This window comes from Trachypithecus francoisi, unplaced genomic scaffold, assembly GCF_009764315.1.
Source record: "Trachypithecus francoisi isolate TF-2019V2 unplaced genomic scaffold, Tfra_2.0 Lachesis_group1, whole genome shotgun sequence".
Lineage (NCBI taxonomy): Eukaryota > Metazoa > Chordata > Mammalia > Primates > Cercopithecidae > Trachypithecus > Trachypithecus francoisi.
The window spans coordinates 9,505,533-9,523,438 of NW_022681454.1; the positions used below are offsets into that span (position 1 = coordinate 9,505,533).

The window sequence follows — 17,906 nt, forward strand, 5'->3', positions numbered from 1 at the left end:
CCATTTGACTTAAAGCTACTCGAAGCAGAGGATGCTGGAGGCTGGTCCCTTGGCTGTTTCACACCCTGGTCAGAATATTTTCAGTTTCTGTCTTCAAGGTGACATTCACAATTGCTAGTTTTCCATACCACATTTCTTCCCTATCCTTGAATTTCTAGGATTACAATAAAAGAGAGCTAATATTCACCAACATCTTTAGTGTAAGAAATCATCCACACATTGTAGATGTGTAAGGCCCAACTGACATAAAGGCAGCACAGTGCTCTGTAAAGAGCACAGATTTGGTTTTCTGTTCTTGTGATAGTTTGCTAAGAATGATGGTTTCCAGCTGCATCCATGTCCCTACAAAGGACACAAACTCATCCATTTTTATGGCTGCATAGTATTCCATGGTGTATATGTGCCACATAATCCAATCTGTCACAGATGGACATTTGGGTTGATTCCAAGTCTTTGCTATTGTGAATAGTGCCGCAATAAACATACGTGTGCATGTGTCTTTATAGCAGCATGATTTATAATCCTCTAGAACTTAAAGTATTCAAAAAAAAATAGAAATACCATATGATCCAGCAATCCCTCCCACTGGGTATATATCCAAAGGAAATAAAATCAGTATATCAAAAAGAAAAAAAAAAAAAAAAGAGCGCAGATTTGGGAATTTCCCATTGACTTGTCCTGCGCTGGCTGCAAACATTTAAGCAATAGCTTCTGGTGCCGTTTGCTGTTGCCTGTATCATGAACATAATAGCTATGTTGATAGCATTTTCTGTTGTTATTTAGAACACACTTTTAAAACCCTAGTTTTTATTTATTTTTATTTATTGTCCAGTGGCCGGTTACTAGAATGTTTTTATTTTTTGCATGTTATAAATATTTTCTCTGTGGTTTGAATTTTCAAAACCGTGATTGATTTTCTACTCTCTGTTATAGAGTGTTTTTCTTTTCTACAAAGTCAAAAAAGTCATCCCTTGAAGGCACAGACAATGATCTTTTGAAATCAATGAAAACGATGGAAGGGCTGAATCCAGTAAACCAAAGATAACACAAAGACCAGGCTACGGAGGTGTGAGGTGTCTGGTGAGAGGGAATGGCTGAGTGAGGTAACACGGTTTCCTATGGACCCCAGTTTTATCTTTCCCATCAATTAGTATAATGGGAAAGTTCTTGTAGTGTTCGATGATGTCTTCTACTGAATCAAACTTCTGAAACACAGAAAAGAAAGTTAATGATTTCTAAAATATCTTTTGTGTCTGTAGGTTAAAATATAGCTAAGGTGCTTGATTTTGCACAGGGAAGAGGTGAACAAATTTAACAATTTTTTTATGGTAACCGTGTTTCAGGAAGTGGTTTTTTCTTTGTTTGTTTTTTTCTGAGACATTGTTTTGCTCTGTCACCCAGGCTGGAGCGCAGTGGCACAATCTCGGCTCACTGCAACCTCTGCCTCCCGGGTTCAAGCGATTCTCCTGCCTCAGCCTCCCAAGTAGCTGGGATTACAGGCATGCGCCACCACGCCCAGCTTATTTTTGTATTTTTAGTAGAGACAGGGTTTTGCCATGTTGGCCAGACTGGTCTGGAACTCCTGACCTCAGGTGACCCACCTGCCTAGGCCTCCCAAAGTGCTGGGATTACAGGCATGAGCCACCACACCTGACTAGAAGTAGTTTTTAAAAAGAATATGGCAAGCTTGAAGGATGAGTGATAAGAATGATAACAAGGGAGAAAAAATGTTCTTGAGACAACCAAAAGTGAGCCCTATGGCAGCCCTTTAAATTTCCTACACGGGGAGTTTTCCCTCTCTGGAATCAGATCACACTGGTCAAGTTCCATTCTGTTGTTATCACAACCTTTCTATCCTAAGCGACTCAGGTGGGTTAATTACACAGTAGTCAAGCCTTGTCATCTCTGTTGCCTTCCAAACCTCAACCTTAGCTCTGACCAGCAAAAATTTAGAGAATTCCGGCTCGAATGTAGTAAATTGGAGGGCAATGCCTGCAGTGAGCTTGCTCTCCAGTAACGAAGTCTAAGGAATTCTAGTATACATAGAAGGAACAGGGACAACCACAGGCCTGCGTAGCCAATTCAGCTGCCCTCCTTGAGCTGCTTGTGAAATAATGAGGTGGCTGCAGATTTCAGTGTTTCTAGATACACAGATAAAGTGTTATGACAATTTAACGGAAAGTAAGATTATTTCAGGTTTAGGGAAATGGGGAAGTGCTTTGTCAAGGATGCAGACTTGAAATGGGCTATGTTTTGGGTCATACCAGGTAAGTAGACAGGAGGGGTTAAAGACATTAAAAGCAGAGAATGTACACGGCCATGCATAAGGACAGGGTACTGAGAAGAGCATATATAGTATTTTTTTTTTTCAGTAGCTTTAGAGGTACAAGAGGTTTTTGGTTACATGGATGAATTGTATAGCGGTGAGGTCTGGGCTTTAGTGTACCCACCACCCAGATAATATACATTGTATTACTCAATAGGTGATTTTTCATTCCTTAGCCCCCTTCTCACCCTCTCCCTCTCTGAGTCTTCAGTGGCCATTCTGCATATACAGTAATTCTGATTAGGTGAGTTTGGATGAGTGCCCGAAGGAGAATATCGGGAGATAATTAGGAAGAACTTGCTCAACCTGCCTCCCATGTTTCAAGACAACTTGGATCCTCCTTAGCAAGCCTGTGAGGTGAACAGGGCAGGGGGAATGATCTTCCCTAAAGAGCTAAGGGAATTTCAGCTCAGAGAAGTGGACTGCCTTACTCAGAGTCTCCCACGGCTAGGGAGGGGGAGACTAGGAATGAAGGCTCACTTTTCTGGATATTTCTTTTGATTTTTCAACTTTGCCTATAGCTTGTGACCTCTGATGCTCCAACAAACCAAGGTAGCGATGATGCAGCCTGAAGAAAGGGAGCCACCTCTGTGGGGGCTACTCTGCCTCTGATTTGGTCTTGCCTACTCCGTCCTCTGCCCAGGGCATCCTAGGTGCAGAAATGTTGGAAGGCCTCAGGAATAACCAACGGGGAGTGAGACTGATCAGTTAGGGCCTCACAGGGATGACATCCTGTTGGGAGCTGGCAGAAAATAATTTCCTATGCAAACGAATAATTTCATTTAGAAATGTGTGCTGTGAAAATTGTCAATTGAGGCTTAAGAACCTCACCAGGTCACTCAGAGGCTTCCCTCGGGGCTGTTGGGAGGGAACATTATTTTTTGTTAGTGGCGCACTGAACAGAAAGCAACTAAAACGCTAAAAACATGTGACTTCCAAGGTCATCTCCTCCTTCCTACTGTTATGCCGGGAGCTGTGAAGAGCAAACAGACACCACACTGGGGACAAAAATGTGGGGAAAGAAATGTAGAGTGGGAATGTCTTGATGTTAACTAGTCCTTGGATCTAGTCCATTTCTGCCCTTTCTGATTACATTATAACACATTTCCTTCTCTCCCGCCTGAGCTCATTTGAATTGGGGTTTGTCTTTTCACACCCAAAGAGTCCTGGTTCAGTCTGTAAGTCCCTTGTCCCTCTGAAACCTTTACTGGATCTGCAGCAGTTTCCAGTGAGATAGCCTGTGTGTCAGTCTGACTTGGTGTGTTTGGTCTGTTAAAATACTAGGCCAGGCCTGGTGGCTCATGCCCGTAATCCTAGCATTTTGGGAGGCCAAGGCGGGCAGATCACTTAAGTTCAAGAGTTCAAGGCCAGCCTGGCCAACATAGTGAAACCCCATCTCTACCAAAAATATAAAAAATTAGCCAGGCATTGTGGTATGTGCCTATAATCCCAGCTACTTGGGAGGCTGAGGCAGGAGAATCGCTTGAGCCCGGGAGGCAGAGGTTGCAGTGAGCTGTGATCGCGTCACTGCACTCCAGCCTGGGAGATGGACTTCATCTCAAAAAACAAACAACAACAAAAAGTATTATAAACCTGGCAGCTTAGAAACAGCAGAAATTTATGTCTCACAGTTCTGGAGTCTGGGGAGTCCAAGATTGAGGCACTGGCAGATTCAGTATCTGGAGAGGCCCATTTTCTTGCCTTAGTGCTGTGTCCTCACATGGTCCAAAGAGCAATGCACTCTTTTACACGGGAACGAATCCCATTTGTGAGGGCTCCACCTTCGAGACCGAATCACTTTCCAAAGTCCCCACCTCCTAACACCATCACCTTAGGGCTTAGGATTTCAACACATAAATTTTGGAGGAATACAAACATTCAGACTATGCCATCACCCATATTACGTATACAATAAATATGAGTTTCTACCTGATGCTAAGGTAAGGTACTTTCCCCATTGTCCAATGGGGAGATTAATTCCTACTACAGCAGGGTAATTGTAAGTAGAGGGCCGATGCAGCCTAAATGCCTGAGTTCAAAGCCTGGCTCTCCCAACCACTAGCAGTGTGACTGTCAGCAAGTTTCCTGCATTCTCTGTGCCTCAGTTATTCTACGAACAGTGATGGTAATGATAGGACCTAACTTTGAGGTTCATTGTGAGAATGGAACTGATGCATAAGCAATACAGCATTTAGAAGAAAGCGTGACACACAGTGAGAGCTCAGTACATGCTAGGCCTTACGATTAACTCCTCCCTTCTAGATTTGCCAAGAACATCATGGGAGAGCAATGAAATCACCGAGAAGTTTACAGATCACTACTGTAAGCCTTTAGGAAAAGAAAAATTTTCTGTATTTCATTTCTAATTTTAAACTAAGCACAAAGTTTTCTTTTTCTTTCTTCATGCTTGATAAAACAAAAAGTGAATAACAATAACAACAAAAACTTTCTAGGTAGACCTCTTTCACAGAATTGGTTAAATCCACATTGATAAAAGGAAATCTTTCCTAGTGTTAGTCTTCAGAGGGAAGATGATTTATCTCTACTATTCTCATTCCTGTTTTCTTTAAGATTGTCCCAGGCCGGGCTCGGGGGCTCACGTCTGTAATCCCAGCAGTTTGGGAGGCCGAGGCAGGTGGATCATGAGGTCAGGAGTTCGAGAGTAGCCTGGCCAATATGATGAAACCCCATCTCTACTAAAAATACAAAAAACAAAATTAGCCGAGTGTAGTGGCGCATGCCTGTAGTCCCAGCTATTCGGGAGGCTGAAGCAGAAGAATCGCTTGAACCCGGGAGGTAGAGGTTGCAGTGAGCTGTGATTGCGCCACTGCGCTCCAGCCTGGGTGACAGAGTGAGACTCAGTCTCAAAAAAAAAAAAAAAAAGATTGTCCCCAAATAATACATTTGCTATTAATTGTTTTAAAACTCTGCTACATGGATGACATTTCATTAATTTTAACAGGTGGTAGGAAGCAAGACAGGTGCAATTAGTCACATGGTCTTTCCTGTTTTTGTTTTTGTTTTGTGTGAGATGGAGTCTCGCTCTGCTGCCCAGTCTGGATTGCAGCAGCACGATCTCTGCTCACTGCAAACTCTGCCTCCTAAGTTCAAGCACTTCTCCTTCTTCAGCCTCCCAAGTAGCTGGGATTACAGGCATGTGCATTGGCGCCCAGCTAACTTTTTGTATTTTTAGTAGAGATGGGGTTTCACCTTATTGACCAGGTTGGTCTTGAACTCTTGACCTCAAGTGATCCACCCACCTCGGCCTCCTAAAGTGCTGGGATTACAGGCATGATCCACCGCGCCTGGCCTGGTCTTTTCTTATTATTGGTTTCTAATGATGGGGTCAAAACTGAAATATTGCCCTGAAGAGACTTTTAAAAAAGATTATACTTAAGCTCTTGCATATTGAATAATCTTTTCCAGGGGGACAAGCAATGTTTGCTAATATCAGATCTTAACATCTGTTTAAACCTTTTTTTTTTTTTTTTTTTGAGATGGAATCTCACTCTGTCACCAGGCTGGAGTAGAGTGGCATGATCTTGGCTCACTGCAACCTCCACCTTCCAGATTCAAGCGATTCTCCTGCTTCAGCCTCCCAAGTAGCTGGGACTATAGGCACGTGCCACCATGTCCAGCTACTTTTTGTATTTTTAGTAGAGACGGGGTTTCACCATGTTGGCCAGGCTGGTCTTGAGCTCCTGACCTCGTGATCCACCCACTTTGGCGTCCCCAAGTGCTGGGATTATAGGCGTGAGCCACCACCCCTGGCCCATTTGTTTAAACCTTTTGTGTTTATTGTATATATGAACTGTGGGCAATGTTTCCTTCCAGAAAAGTAAAGAAATCTGTTTGGGTACACATATGACAGTGAAAGAAGGAAAGGGGGAGAAAAGAGAAAGAGAAATGCCAAGCAAGCAGGAGGAGAAGGAAGCAGACAGGGAAGGTGTGAAAAAAACCTGTGGGTTAATTGTCTCTGTTCTCTAGTCTTTAAAGTTTAGTTTATCATGTAAACATCTACGGTGATTTTTAGAAACGTATAAACATTTGTAGAACAAAAAGGAAAGATCTGGAAATTGAAATTGAAATCTCCCTTCTCTGAGATTTCACAGAAGTGTTGACAAACATGACTTATAAAACTGAGATGCAGGGCTGATGTTTGGCAGCAGTTAAGCTCTGCAGGTTGTTTAAGGCAGGCGCCTCCTTGGCTGGCTTGGGCCGGTGTTCTACCAATCTCATTCTTGCTTAGGTGCCTACGGAGATCGGCACAGGTGAACGGGGTATTCGCTGGATGGCAGGGACTTGACATGACTCTTTCTGTGTTCCCAGAATGCAACACTGAGTCTGACATACTGTAGGCCTACAATTAATGCTTGGACAATAAATAAGTAAATGAGCAGCGGGTGCTGAATGATTCTCCCCAATATGTCCTTGTCTTAATCCCAGAATCTGGAATATGACCTTACATTGTAAAAGAGTTAATACTATTTTATATGGTATAACGCAGGATAAAGTTAAGGATCCTGAGAGGGGGTGCTTATCCGAGGTTATCCCAGTAGGCCCTAAAAGCAATCATGTGTTTCTTCATAAGATAGGAACAGTGGGAGATTTTGATCAGAGAAGAGAAGGTCACGTGACCATAGAGAGAGGAGGAGAGGGTCACGCGACCATAGAGAGGAGGAGGAGAGGGTCACACGACCATAGAGAGGAGGAGAAGGTCACGTGACCATAGAGGAGGATAAGGTCACGCGACCATAGAGGCTGAGACTGGAGTGACATGGCCATAAACCAAGGAAGACAAGGATTGCTGGCAGCCGTGGAAAGCTGAAAGAGGCCAGGGGTGACTCTCCCCTGGAGTCTCCGGAAGGAGTGTGGCCCTGCTGATACCATGATGTGGGACTTCTGTCCTCCAGCACTGTGAAACAATACATTTCAGTTGTTTTAAACCGCGAAGTTTCTGGGGAAGTGGTACTTATGAAGCACCTGCCTCTATGTGTCTGCGAATATTTACATCAACTCATGTCACACTCAAAATAACTCCCAAGAGTTAGGCATTGCTGCATCATCTGTGTGGTTAAATTCAAAAGCGGCAAGATAGCTACAAAACTACATGAAATTAAAGTAATCTTTGAAGATGCTGTTTTTCATGTTTTTCCTGCTGAGTTGGGTGAAGATGCTTTCTTTCATTGGACCCTGGCTAAAGTAGCTAGTTGTTGGCTTGTATTTAGCAGAGCCTTGCTAATCTTGTTTTAAAGAGGTGTGATTCTTCCTCAGCAAGACAAAAGGCTCAGGCTGTGAAAAGCATGAGGGAACTGAGTGAAATCCAGACCCTCTTTCTCTTACACATCGCCCTCAGAGGGAAGGCAGGAAGAAACCACCTGTGAATTGTCATTTTTTACCCACTCCCTGGCACACAGTAAGCTCCAAGTAAGTGTTAACTATTCTTTAACTGATTCAACCTGCAATGTTTTCAAATGGGTGGGGGATTGCTTGTATTTGCCAAGGTGTTATTTGAGTCTGTCTATGGAAGTGAGACGTGAGAATAGGGCCTGGAGGCAGGGAATCTAAGGACTTCCTAGAACCAAATCAAATGGAAACACTTCAGTTGTGACAGGATATATCCTTTCTGTTTAAATAAGGCCTACACTGAGTAAATGACTTTGTAACTACTTCATCCTCTTCGTTTACATAGGATGAATACCAAGTAACCAATGGAAACCTCTAGCAGATGTTTTAAACCGCAGAAAATTCTGTAAGGGGGCTCGAGCCCCTGTGCCTGGGCCGCTCCCATCCTGTGGAGTGCACTTCCATTTTCAATACATCTCTGTTTTTGTTGCTTCATTCTTTCCTTGCTTTGTTTGTGTGTTTTGCCAGTTCTTGGCTCAAGATGCCAAGAATCTGGATACCTTCAACTGGTAATGGAAGTCAATGTTTTGCAAAACATACTGCATCCCAGAATTGCCATTTACTAGCTGTGACTTTGGGCCAGATACTTAGCATTTCTGTGCCTCAGTGTCACAGTTTGTTAAATTGAAATATTGACAGCACCTACCCTAGAGGTTGGCTATGAGGATTCAATAGATCAAATTAGTTATTAATGGCTAACTGCACAGAATAGCTCTAGTGCATATAAAACCCCACCAAAACTCAGGATTCTGCCTTGGATTTCTTTCTTGTTGCTTGATTTATGTATATATATTTATATTATTAGTGAATGCTTCCATTGATTCATTCTTTCACCTGTGGAAATGTATGTTCAACACATGGGAAAAAAATAGGGAATGCAAAGGAGGAGAAAATTCCAGATGAACACAGAAAGGAGCTTCTTAAAACAGACGTTTGGTTCTCTCAGGGTTCCTTGGTGACAGTAATTAGAGCAGTTCATCTGGAGGCAGAGGGTCTAATCTATGGCCTGCCATAGGAGATGCTCCTTATTTGCCGAGACAGTCAGTGAACCGGCTGACAGTCTGATTAAGCTATTAGGATATTATCACAGAGTCACTCTACTTCCTTTTCTTTATTAGCAGACCAAAGTAGGGCATGTTGGAAAAAAAAGCTGTAACTATCTCAGGTCTCAGTTTCCTCGCCAGTAAATGAGGTTCGTTAAGATGTCTTTTCCAGAGCTTTTTCAAGAACTCCATGTGAGAGCAAATTAAACAGCATTTGGCCCAAGGGCCTGGCACATGCAAAGGCACACCATGTCCACGTCCTCTATTCTCAAAGGAAAAAAAATCCTTAAACCCAAGCATTTAAGAATTATATAATGCTTTCCTGGCCAGGCGTGGTGGCTCGTGTCTGTAATCCCAGCACTTTGGGAGGCCAAGGTGGGCGGATCACCTGAGGTCAGGAGTTCCAGACCAGCCTGACCAAAATGGAGACACCCCATCTCTACTAAAAATAGAAAATTAGCCAGGCATGGTGGCACATGCCTGTAATCCCAGCTACTCGGGAGGCTGAGGCAGGAGAATGGCTTGAACAAGGGAGGCAGAGGTTGCAGTGAGCCAAGATCATGCCACTGCACTCCAGCCTGGGCAACAAGAACAAGACCCTGTCTCAAAATAAATAAAGAAAGAAATAAGAATTATATAATGCTTTCCTAAAGATGAGAAATTCTATGAGCTGAGACAAGATATAGGAGGATCAAGGGACATTGAGCTGGAAACTCCATTACCATAGGTATCTTAGGGGGACTATATCCTACTTATTAAAATGACTCAGTAATAGTGATGAAAATATAATTAAAATTTATCATGGCCTTGATAGGTCCCAGGCACTAAGTGTTTTACATTTATTAACTTGTCAGTCCTCTCCACAAAATGAAGAACTGGCCACTTCTCTCTTTTGTGTTAACATAGCACTTTCTTTTTTTTTTTTTTTGAGACGGAGTCCCCAAGCTGGAGTGCACTGGCCAGATCTCAGCTCACTACAAGCTCCGCCTCCCGGGTTCACGCCATTCTCCTGCCTCAGCCTCCGGAGTAGCTGGGACTACAGGCGCCCGCCACCTCGCCCGGCTAGTTTTTTGTATTTTTTAGTAGAGACGGGGTTTCACCGTCTTAGCCAGGATGGTCTCGATCTCCTGACCTTGTGATCCGCCCGCCTCGGCCTCCCAAAGTGCTGGGATTACAGGCTTGAGCCACCGCGCCCGGCCAACATAGCACTTTCTTAATGTGACCGTAACTGGTAGATTTATGTATTAATCTATGGATTCACTTATGCACTTGTTCATGTCACAGTGTTCCCGGGCTGTAACAAAGGGTGGTGAACTGACCCCATGGTCGCCTCACAGGTGCTAACTACTCCTCTCCGAGCCTCAAAAAAGTGCTGTGGGTGAGACACGGGATTTAAGCTGGAATCTTGATGCAGCCTGCACGTCGATTTCACATGTGTGCCTACCTGAAGCCTGTTGGCAGCCCTAACAATGTGCCCTATTTTATTACTTGTTGAAAAACAATCAGTATCTGTGTGAAAGTTCTGGTTTTATCCTGTATTAGTTTGTCAAGGTTACCGTAACTAAGCACTACAGATGAGGTGGCTTAAACAACAGAAATGTCTTTCTTCGCAGTTCTCGAGGATGAAGTCCCAAGATCAAGGTGTTGGAAGGCTGCTTTCTCCCACGACCTCTCTCTTTGGTTTGCAGATGGTCGTCCCTTCCCCGTGTCCTCACATGGTCGCCCCTCCGTGTGGCTCCTCTTGTTACAAGGACATCAGTCGTATTGGATTAGGACCCATCCCAATAACCTCATTTAACCTTAATTATCTCTTTCAAAGCCCTATCTTCAAATACAGTCACATTCTGGGCTACTGGGGGTTAGGACTTCAACATGTGGGTTTTTTGGAGTGAGGGAGGCACGATTCAGCCCCTAACAATGCACACCCACAGATAAAACTGCAACCTGGAGATGCTAAACGGGAATCACTAAATTATTGAAGTCTAGGCTTTAAAATAACATTTACATTTGAGGAAATTAAAGCCCAGGGAAGTTAAGTCACTGGCCTGAGCTCACATCCTTAGAAATGGTGGCTCATAACTAACTTCGTTCCTTCCTTCCTTTATCCCTTCCTTCATCAACAGAAGAGTTGCAAGAGCAGCTTCTCCTTCCCCCTTCCGTTACTGCCTGTGTGTCTTTGGCCATTTATTTAATTTTCTGAGCCTCAGTTTTCCTACACAGGAAAAATACATAGGAAATACATAGGAAAAATATATAGGAAAAATACATAGGAAAAATCATGACTCCAAAGAGTTGTTGAGGATCAAAATAAGATAATGCTGGCCAGGCACCGTGGCTCATGCCTGTAATCCCAGCACTTTGGGAGGCCAAGGCAGGCAGATCATCTGAAGTCAGGAGTTTGAGACCAGCCTGACCAACATGGTGAAACCCTATCTCTAGTAAAAAATATATAAAAATTAGCTGGGTTTGGTGGTGCATGCCTGTAGTTCTGGCTACTTGGGAGGCTGAGGCAGGAGAATCACTTGAAATGGGAGAAGGAGGTTGTAGTGAACTGAGATCATGCCACTGCACTCCAGCCTGGGTGACAGTGTGACTCTGTCTCAAAATAATAATAATAGTAATGCAGATAGACTAGGCCTGGCATATACATATTCAGTGAAAATTTCCCCTTTCTTGTGGATTGATTTCTGTTATTCACGAATATTTTAATTGATTCATTCTTTCGCCCCCATCAGCAGATCTGTACTGAGGACAGGCATGCTCAACATAGCCCGAATGCTGTGGCTGGTTTCACATTCGTTTTGGGGACACAAATCTATAGATAAGGAATTCTGACAGACATCAGAAATGTCTGCAGTGGGCATTTCAGTGCTGAGGAGGGAAAGGAATTTGGCATTAGTGTATGCTCCTCTGGAGGCTTCCTGGGAGGCAGAGTTTAGATGTGTCTTGTAGAATGAGTTTTCTTTAATAGGCAAGGCAGGGAGTGGGGGGTGCATGAAATGGTCAAAACTGGCCGCTGGCCTGGTAGGCCAAAGTGTAAGATGTGCAGATATTTGTGGAAGGGGTGGGGAGGTCAGACTACATCCCCCTCCTTCAGGGCAGCATCCTCCTCCTCCAGGGCGACGTCCCCCAAACTCTTCCTTTATTTGTTGGGCTTAGCCTGAAACAGGGAGGCTGTTAAGTTATACCCACCTCATCTCCTCTGAGTCCTGTCCCCAGGGCAAACTGCTGATTCCTCTCCAGGAAGCGGATTTTTACGTTGTAGACTTTGTTCCCACGAAACACAACCAAAACATAGGGCTCTTCCTTGGATTTTGTGGAACAATCTCGGACCAAGAAAGTACCATCCTGAAACAAAAAGAGTAACAGTCATCTTTTCAGGCATGCCAGCACTCTGCCCTTGTAATGGTGGCAACAATGATGTTTGCATGCATGAGATTCCCAGATGGATTTAGTTTTCGGTGAACCACGTTAATTCAGTAAGTTTGTACTGAGTGTCTGCATGTCTACGGGTTCTTGTCATTTTCTGAGATGTGTACCAGTTGGATCTTGACACTCTCTTCTTGAAAGTCTTTTATCAAGGCCAGGTGCGGTGGCTCACCCCTGTAATCCCAGCACTTTGGGAGGCCAAGGCAGGCGGATCACCTGAGGTCAGGAGTTTGAAACCAGCCTGGCCAACACGGAAAAACCCCATCTCTACTAAAAATACAACAATCAGCCAGGCGTGGTGGTGGTGCGTGCCTGTAATCCCAGCTACTCAGGAGGCTGAGGCAGGAGAATCACTTGAACCTGGGAGGCAGAGATTGCAGTGAGCCGAAATCGTGCCACTACACTTCAGCCTGGGCAACAGAGCAGGACTCGGTTCCAAAACAAAAACAAAAACAAAAAAGAAAAAAGCTTTCATCATTTCCTACTGACCTGGGCATAGTGCCCATGAACTTAACATGACCAACCTATCTTGCAGTTTGATCTCTCATTGCCCCTGCAGCTTTCTGCCTCTGGCTCCTGGCTCCAGCCAAGCCACCATTTCCCAAAGGCACCATCTGCTTTGGGGCTCCCAGATTTTGCATGATGTATTCGTCTGTTTTCACACTTCTATAAATAAATACCTGAGATTGGGTAATTTATAAAGGAAAGAGGTTTAATTGACTCACAGTTCCACATGGCTGGGGAAGCCTCAGGAAACTTCTAATCACACGGAAGGCGAAGGGGAAGCAAGCTTGGACCTTCTCACATAGCAGCAGGAGAGAGCAGAGTGAGGAGTGAAGGGAGAGGAGCCCCTTATAGAACTATCATATCTCACGAGAACTCACTCACTAAAACAGCATGGGGGAAACTGCCCCCATGATCCAGTCACCCCCACCAGGTCTCTCCCTAGACACGTGGGATTATGGGGATTACAATTCAAGGTGAGATCTGTGTAGGGTCACAGCCAAACCATGCCACATGTGCTACTCCTTCTGCATGGAAAAGCCCTTCTCCTGCTCGCTTCTTGATGTATTCATCTCTCAATGTTCACATATTTCCTCTTCTGCCTGATGCTTCGGTATTATTCTAGAGATAGTGGGAGCCACAGCAGGCTTTGAGCAGAGAAAGCTTTTACCTAATAAATTGGACTTCTGTGTGCAAAGATGTCTACGCAGGATTAGGGTTCCTGAAAGAGACATGGGGCTTCTAAGTCATGGATATCAAACTGAATGGAGAGGCCCTTTATGGGAGGAGGAATTGTAGCCTATGTTGAGGTGAGGGTAAGTACAGGGCAAGGAAGAGAAGACAGAAAAGGCCTGGAGATGTCTGAAAGATGACGGAAGAGCAGGAGATTCAGAGTGACAGAAGCCAAGAGGTGGAGACTGAGGGTTTCCAAAAGCAGGTCAACAGTGTCAAATGGTCCAAGAGCTGAGAACAGGACAATGATTAGAAATAATTTGTACATTCCAGGGAATAATTCAGAATGATACCAAGATCTGGTTGTAAAAGACTGAGAAATGGAGCAGTCTCCTGAACATGAACACATCTACCAGGCTTAGTTTTGTAGTTACATTGTGTTATTTATATAATGAAAATGAAAAATCTGTAAGTGTAATTGTATGTATTGTATAGATGGTTATAAGTGATCTATGAAGAATAGAGGCTGGGTGTGGTGCCTGACGCCTGTATTCCCAACACTTGGGAGGCCCAGGCAGGTGGATCACTTGAGGTCAGGAGTTCGAGACCAGCCTGACCAACATGGGGAAACCTCATCTCTACTAAAAATACAAAAATCAGCCAGGCATAGTAGCATGTGCCTGTTATCCCAGCTACTCCAGAGGCTGAGGCAGGAGAATCGCTTGAACCCAGGAGGCGGAGGTTGCAGTGAGCCGAGATCTCACCACTGCATTCCATCCTGGGTGACAGAGTGAGACCCTGTCTCAAAAAAAAAAAGCAGATAAATATAGATAATATATGTAGTGATTTATAGCTATAATAATAAATTATATATAATTCTCTATATTTTATAATAGCTATATATAATTATATATTTCTATAATGAATGCTTATAGATATATAATAATGGTAATACTATATAATACAACATAGCAATACTTTAAGTATACAAAATTTATAAATAATATTGTAACATGGTAGTGATGTTATGATGATACTGGTAGCTAAGGTGCATTGAGAATTGCCAAGCACTTTGCACACATTGTTTCATTTAGAGGATTTTTTTTTTTTTTTTTTTTGCAATGGAGTCTCGCTCTGTTGCCCGGGCTGGAGTGCGGTGGCGTGATCTCAGCTCACTGCAACCTCCGCCTCCAGGGTTCAAGTGATTCTCCTGCCTCAGCCTCTTGAGTAGCTGGGATAATAGGCACCCACCACCACGCCCGGCTAATTTTTGTCTTTTTTGTAGAGACGGGATTTCACCATGTTGGCCAGGCTGGTCTCAAACTCCTGATCTTGTGATCTGCCCACCTCAGCCTCCCAAAGTGCTGGGATTATAGGTGTGAGCCACCATGCCTGGCTCATTTACAGGTTCTTTTTTTTTTTTTTTTTGAGACGGAGTCTTGCTCTGTTGCCCAGGCTGGAGTGCAATGGCGCGATCTCGGCTCACAGCAAGCTCTGCCTCCCAGGTTCACACCATTCTCCTGCCTCAGCCTCCCAAGTAGCTGGGACTACAGGGGCCCGCCACCACACCCGGCTAATTTTTTTGTATTTTTAGTAGAAACGGGGTTTCACTGTGTTAGCCAGGATGGTCTTGATCTCCTGACCTCGTGATCTACCCTCCTCGGCTTCCCAAAGTGCTGGGATTACAGGCGTGAGCCACTGCACCCAGCCTATTTACAGGTTCTTTACATAAACGTTGGGTTCTTTACATAAACATTGATGGAAAAATTTTATTCTTATTTTACAAGCAAAGGAATAAAGGTCTAAAGGCTTAAGTGAATCCCCTAAAGCATCACAGTTACTAAATGGAATACTGAAAAGCCAAACCAAATCCTCACCCTTTAAATACACAAGCCTCTGACTGTATAAAATAGGATGGCAGAATTTTCTGGAACTTGTCCTCCCTAAAATGTTTAGTCATAACTGAAGGCTTAATGTTCAAGCCCAGAGCACTGCCAAAGATCAGAAGGAGGGAAGAGGCCAAAACTCACAGCCAATTTTTGGGTTTATCCTCTTAAACTCTGAAATGATTTGTCAAAATAAATCTGAGTAATTCTGAAATTTAAAATATATTATCTTTCATAAATGGGAAACACATTTTGACAGAACTGAGACAAACAGAAAAGTAGAATATGAAAAGGAAAATATGAAGTCATTTAACTGAGATTTTATTTTCTTAAAATTAAAATAAGTTATATGTATAAGTTGCTATGGTATAAGTTTCTCGGGAAGAGGCAGAAGCAGGCACACAGAAAGACAGGAAGGGAGCATTTGCTGAGCGCCCAAATGCTGCCGGAAGAGCATCAGGTCACATGCATATTGCTTGTCCAGCAGAATCCACACATGGGATTCTGGAAGGAGGTCTACTAAGACTAGTTCTTCTGATGGAAAACAGGCTCTGTGAGTGCAGTGGTGCACTGGGCACGGATTAGCCAAGAACGACAGCCAGGGTTGGAATCTACCATCACCAGGTTTGCCACTCTACCAAGGCATGGCCAGATTCCCTGAAAGGAGGAAAGGAGGGTCCTCAAGGAGCTGCATCAGCCAACCACCCAGGGCTCTTCACCCGGGCTGTGAAAAGAACTGTGAGGGCTACTAGAGTCAGCTGGGATTTTGTGAAAAGAGCACTGATCTTGAATGCATGTTCTGTCAGTTTCTCTACTTTGTGACCAACATATTGGCTTAGCCTCAGTTTCCTCATCTAGGAAATGGGATATTCCATTTCTTCTGTGTATGTTCAAGATACTTTGTAAGCAATGGTATCATTTCCTACTGCTGCTATAACACATTACCATGAAATTAATGATGTAAAACAGAAATGTATTCTCTTAGAGTTCTGGAGGTCAGAAGTCTAATATGAGTCTTGCTGGGTTAAAATCAATAGGAGAGACTTTGTTTCCATGACTTTTCCAGTTTCTGGAGGCCAACAAGATCCCTGGCTTGTGGCTCTCCTGTTCATCTGACCTCTACTTTCATTATCACGTCCCTTCTCTGACTCTGAAACTCCTGGTTCCCTCTTACAAGGACTTTTGTGATTATATTGAACCCACCCAGATAATACATAGTTACTTCCCCTTCTCAACATCCTTACCTTCACATCTGCAGAGTCCCCTTTTCTATGAAGGTGACATATTCATAGGTTCTGGGGATTAGGATGTGAACATCTTTGGAATGGGCATGATTCCGTTTACCATAGCAACTTATACATATCGTTTATTTAATTTTACAACATCAATTCTGAGAGCTAGGTTTTATGAAAATGTATTGTAGCCCTATCATTTATTCACTAATTAACTAATTCATTCATGTTTGGGTTACCTCTTTCAACAATGACCATTGTACTAATTAGCTGGGAATAGGTTTTGATGTTGCATCAGTCTTGAGACACTTCCTATAACTTCTAAGCAATCTCATAGTTCTCTGCACATAGTCACTGTTTGATAATCATTTGCTCTTTAGGATGATGGTTGTGGTAGTCATTTGACCTGATGACAAGTATTCCAGTTCTTTTCTACTTTCAGCCACATGTAGCTTTGTACTTCCTCACCATCTTCGAAGTTAAGTTTGGTCACGTGACTTCCTTTGGTTAAAAATGTGTAAGCGGAAGTAAACTATGTTACTTCTGAGAGGATGTATTACGAGTCAGAGTGTGAGGGTAGAAGCACACCATTGAGATGGAGCCCCAGCAGCCTGGGTTTATCCACCCAAACCCATCCTGAACATGGTTTGCAAGCAAAAGTAAAGTTTCATTATGTTAAGCAACTGAGATCTCGGGGTTGTTACTGCAGCGTAACCTACCATATCCTGATTTTTGCAGCCTTCACTATCCCTGCTCCTTTCTCGAAGAAGTCAGACATAAAGACCCTACAGTACCTTGGGCAAACCTTGATTAAGGAGATAAACCTTGATGAAAGCAGAAGGAAGCCCCTTCTATTGTGACCTCTATAGTCCAGTATCCATATTTCATCTTCTAAATAGTTCCTTAGGGTTGATTGTACTATGTTTCATTTTACAAATGAATAAATCTACATGGGAAGTTATTTAGAAACTTGAGAAAGCCACACAGCTGATAATTAGCACAACCAAGCCTCGGGCCTGAAACTCTCCATGTTTGTTGTTTTTGAGACAAAGTCTTGCTCTGTGGCCCAGGCTGGAGTGCAGTGGCACGATCTCGGCTCACGTTAACCTCTGCCTGCTGGCTTCAAGTGATTCTTCTGTCTCAGCCTCCCCAGTAGCTGGGAATACAGGCACCCACCACCATGCCTGGCTAATTTTTGTATTTTTAGTAGAGATGGGGTTTCACCACGTTGGCCAGGCTGGTCTTGAACTCCTGACCTCAGGTGATCCACCTGCCTCGGCCTCCAAAGTGCCGAGATTACAGGCATGAACTGCCGCGTCCGGTCCTCTTCATGTTTTTTTTTTTAAATTTTTAAATTTAATTTAGTTAATTAATTAATTAATTTTTGAGACAGCATCTCATTCCATTG

General features: G+C 43.5%; 1 protein-coding gene across 2 annotated transcripts in view; it reads right to left on the minus strand.

Annotated features, from left to right (window-relative positions):
- Positions 1-567: 567 nt before the first annotated feature.
- CLNK (cytokine dependent hematopoietic cell linker) overlaps positions 568-17,906 on the minus strand; it is a 238,953-nt gene continuing 221,614 nt past the window's right edge. Inside the window, exons 18-19 of one of the 2 annotated variants that reach the window (XM_033213753.1) lie at positions 11,968-12,123; positions 568-1,205 (exon numbers count right to left, since the gene is read on the minus strand). In XM_033213753.1, coding sequence (XP_033069644.1) covers positions 1,059-1,205; positions 11,968-12,123 — 303 coding nt within the window. In that variant the 3' untranslated portion in view covers positions 568-1,058. The remainder of the gene's footprint in view (positions 1,206-11,967; positions 12,124-17,906) is intronic. The other variant, XM_033213754.1, reaches the window with a different exon arrangement.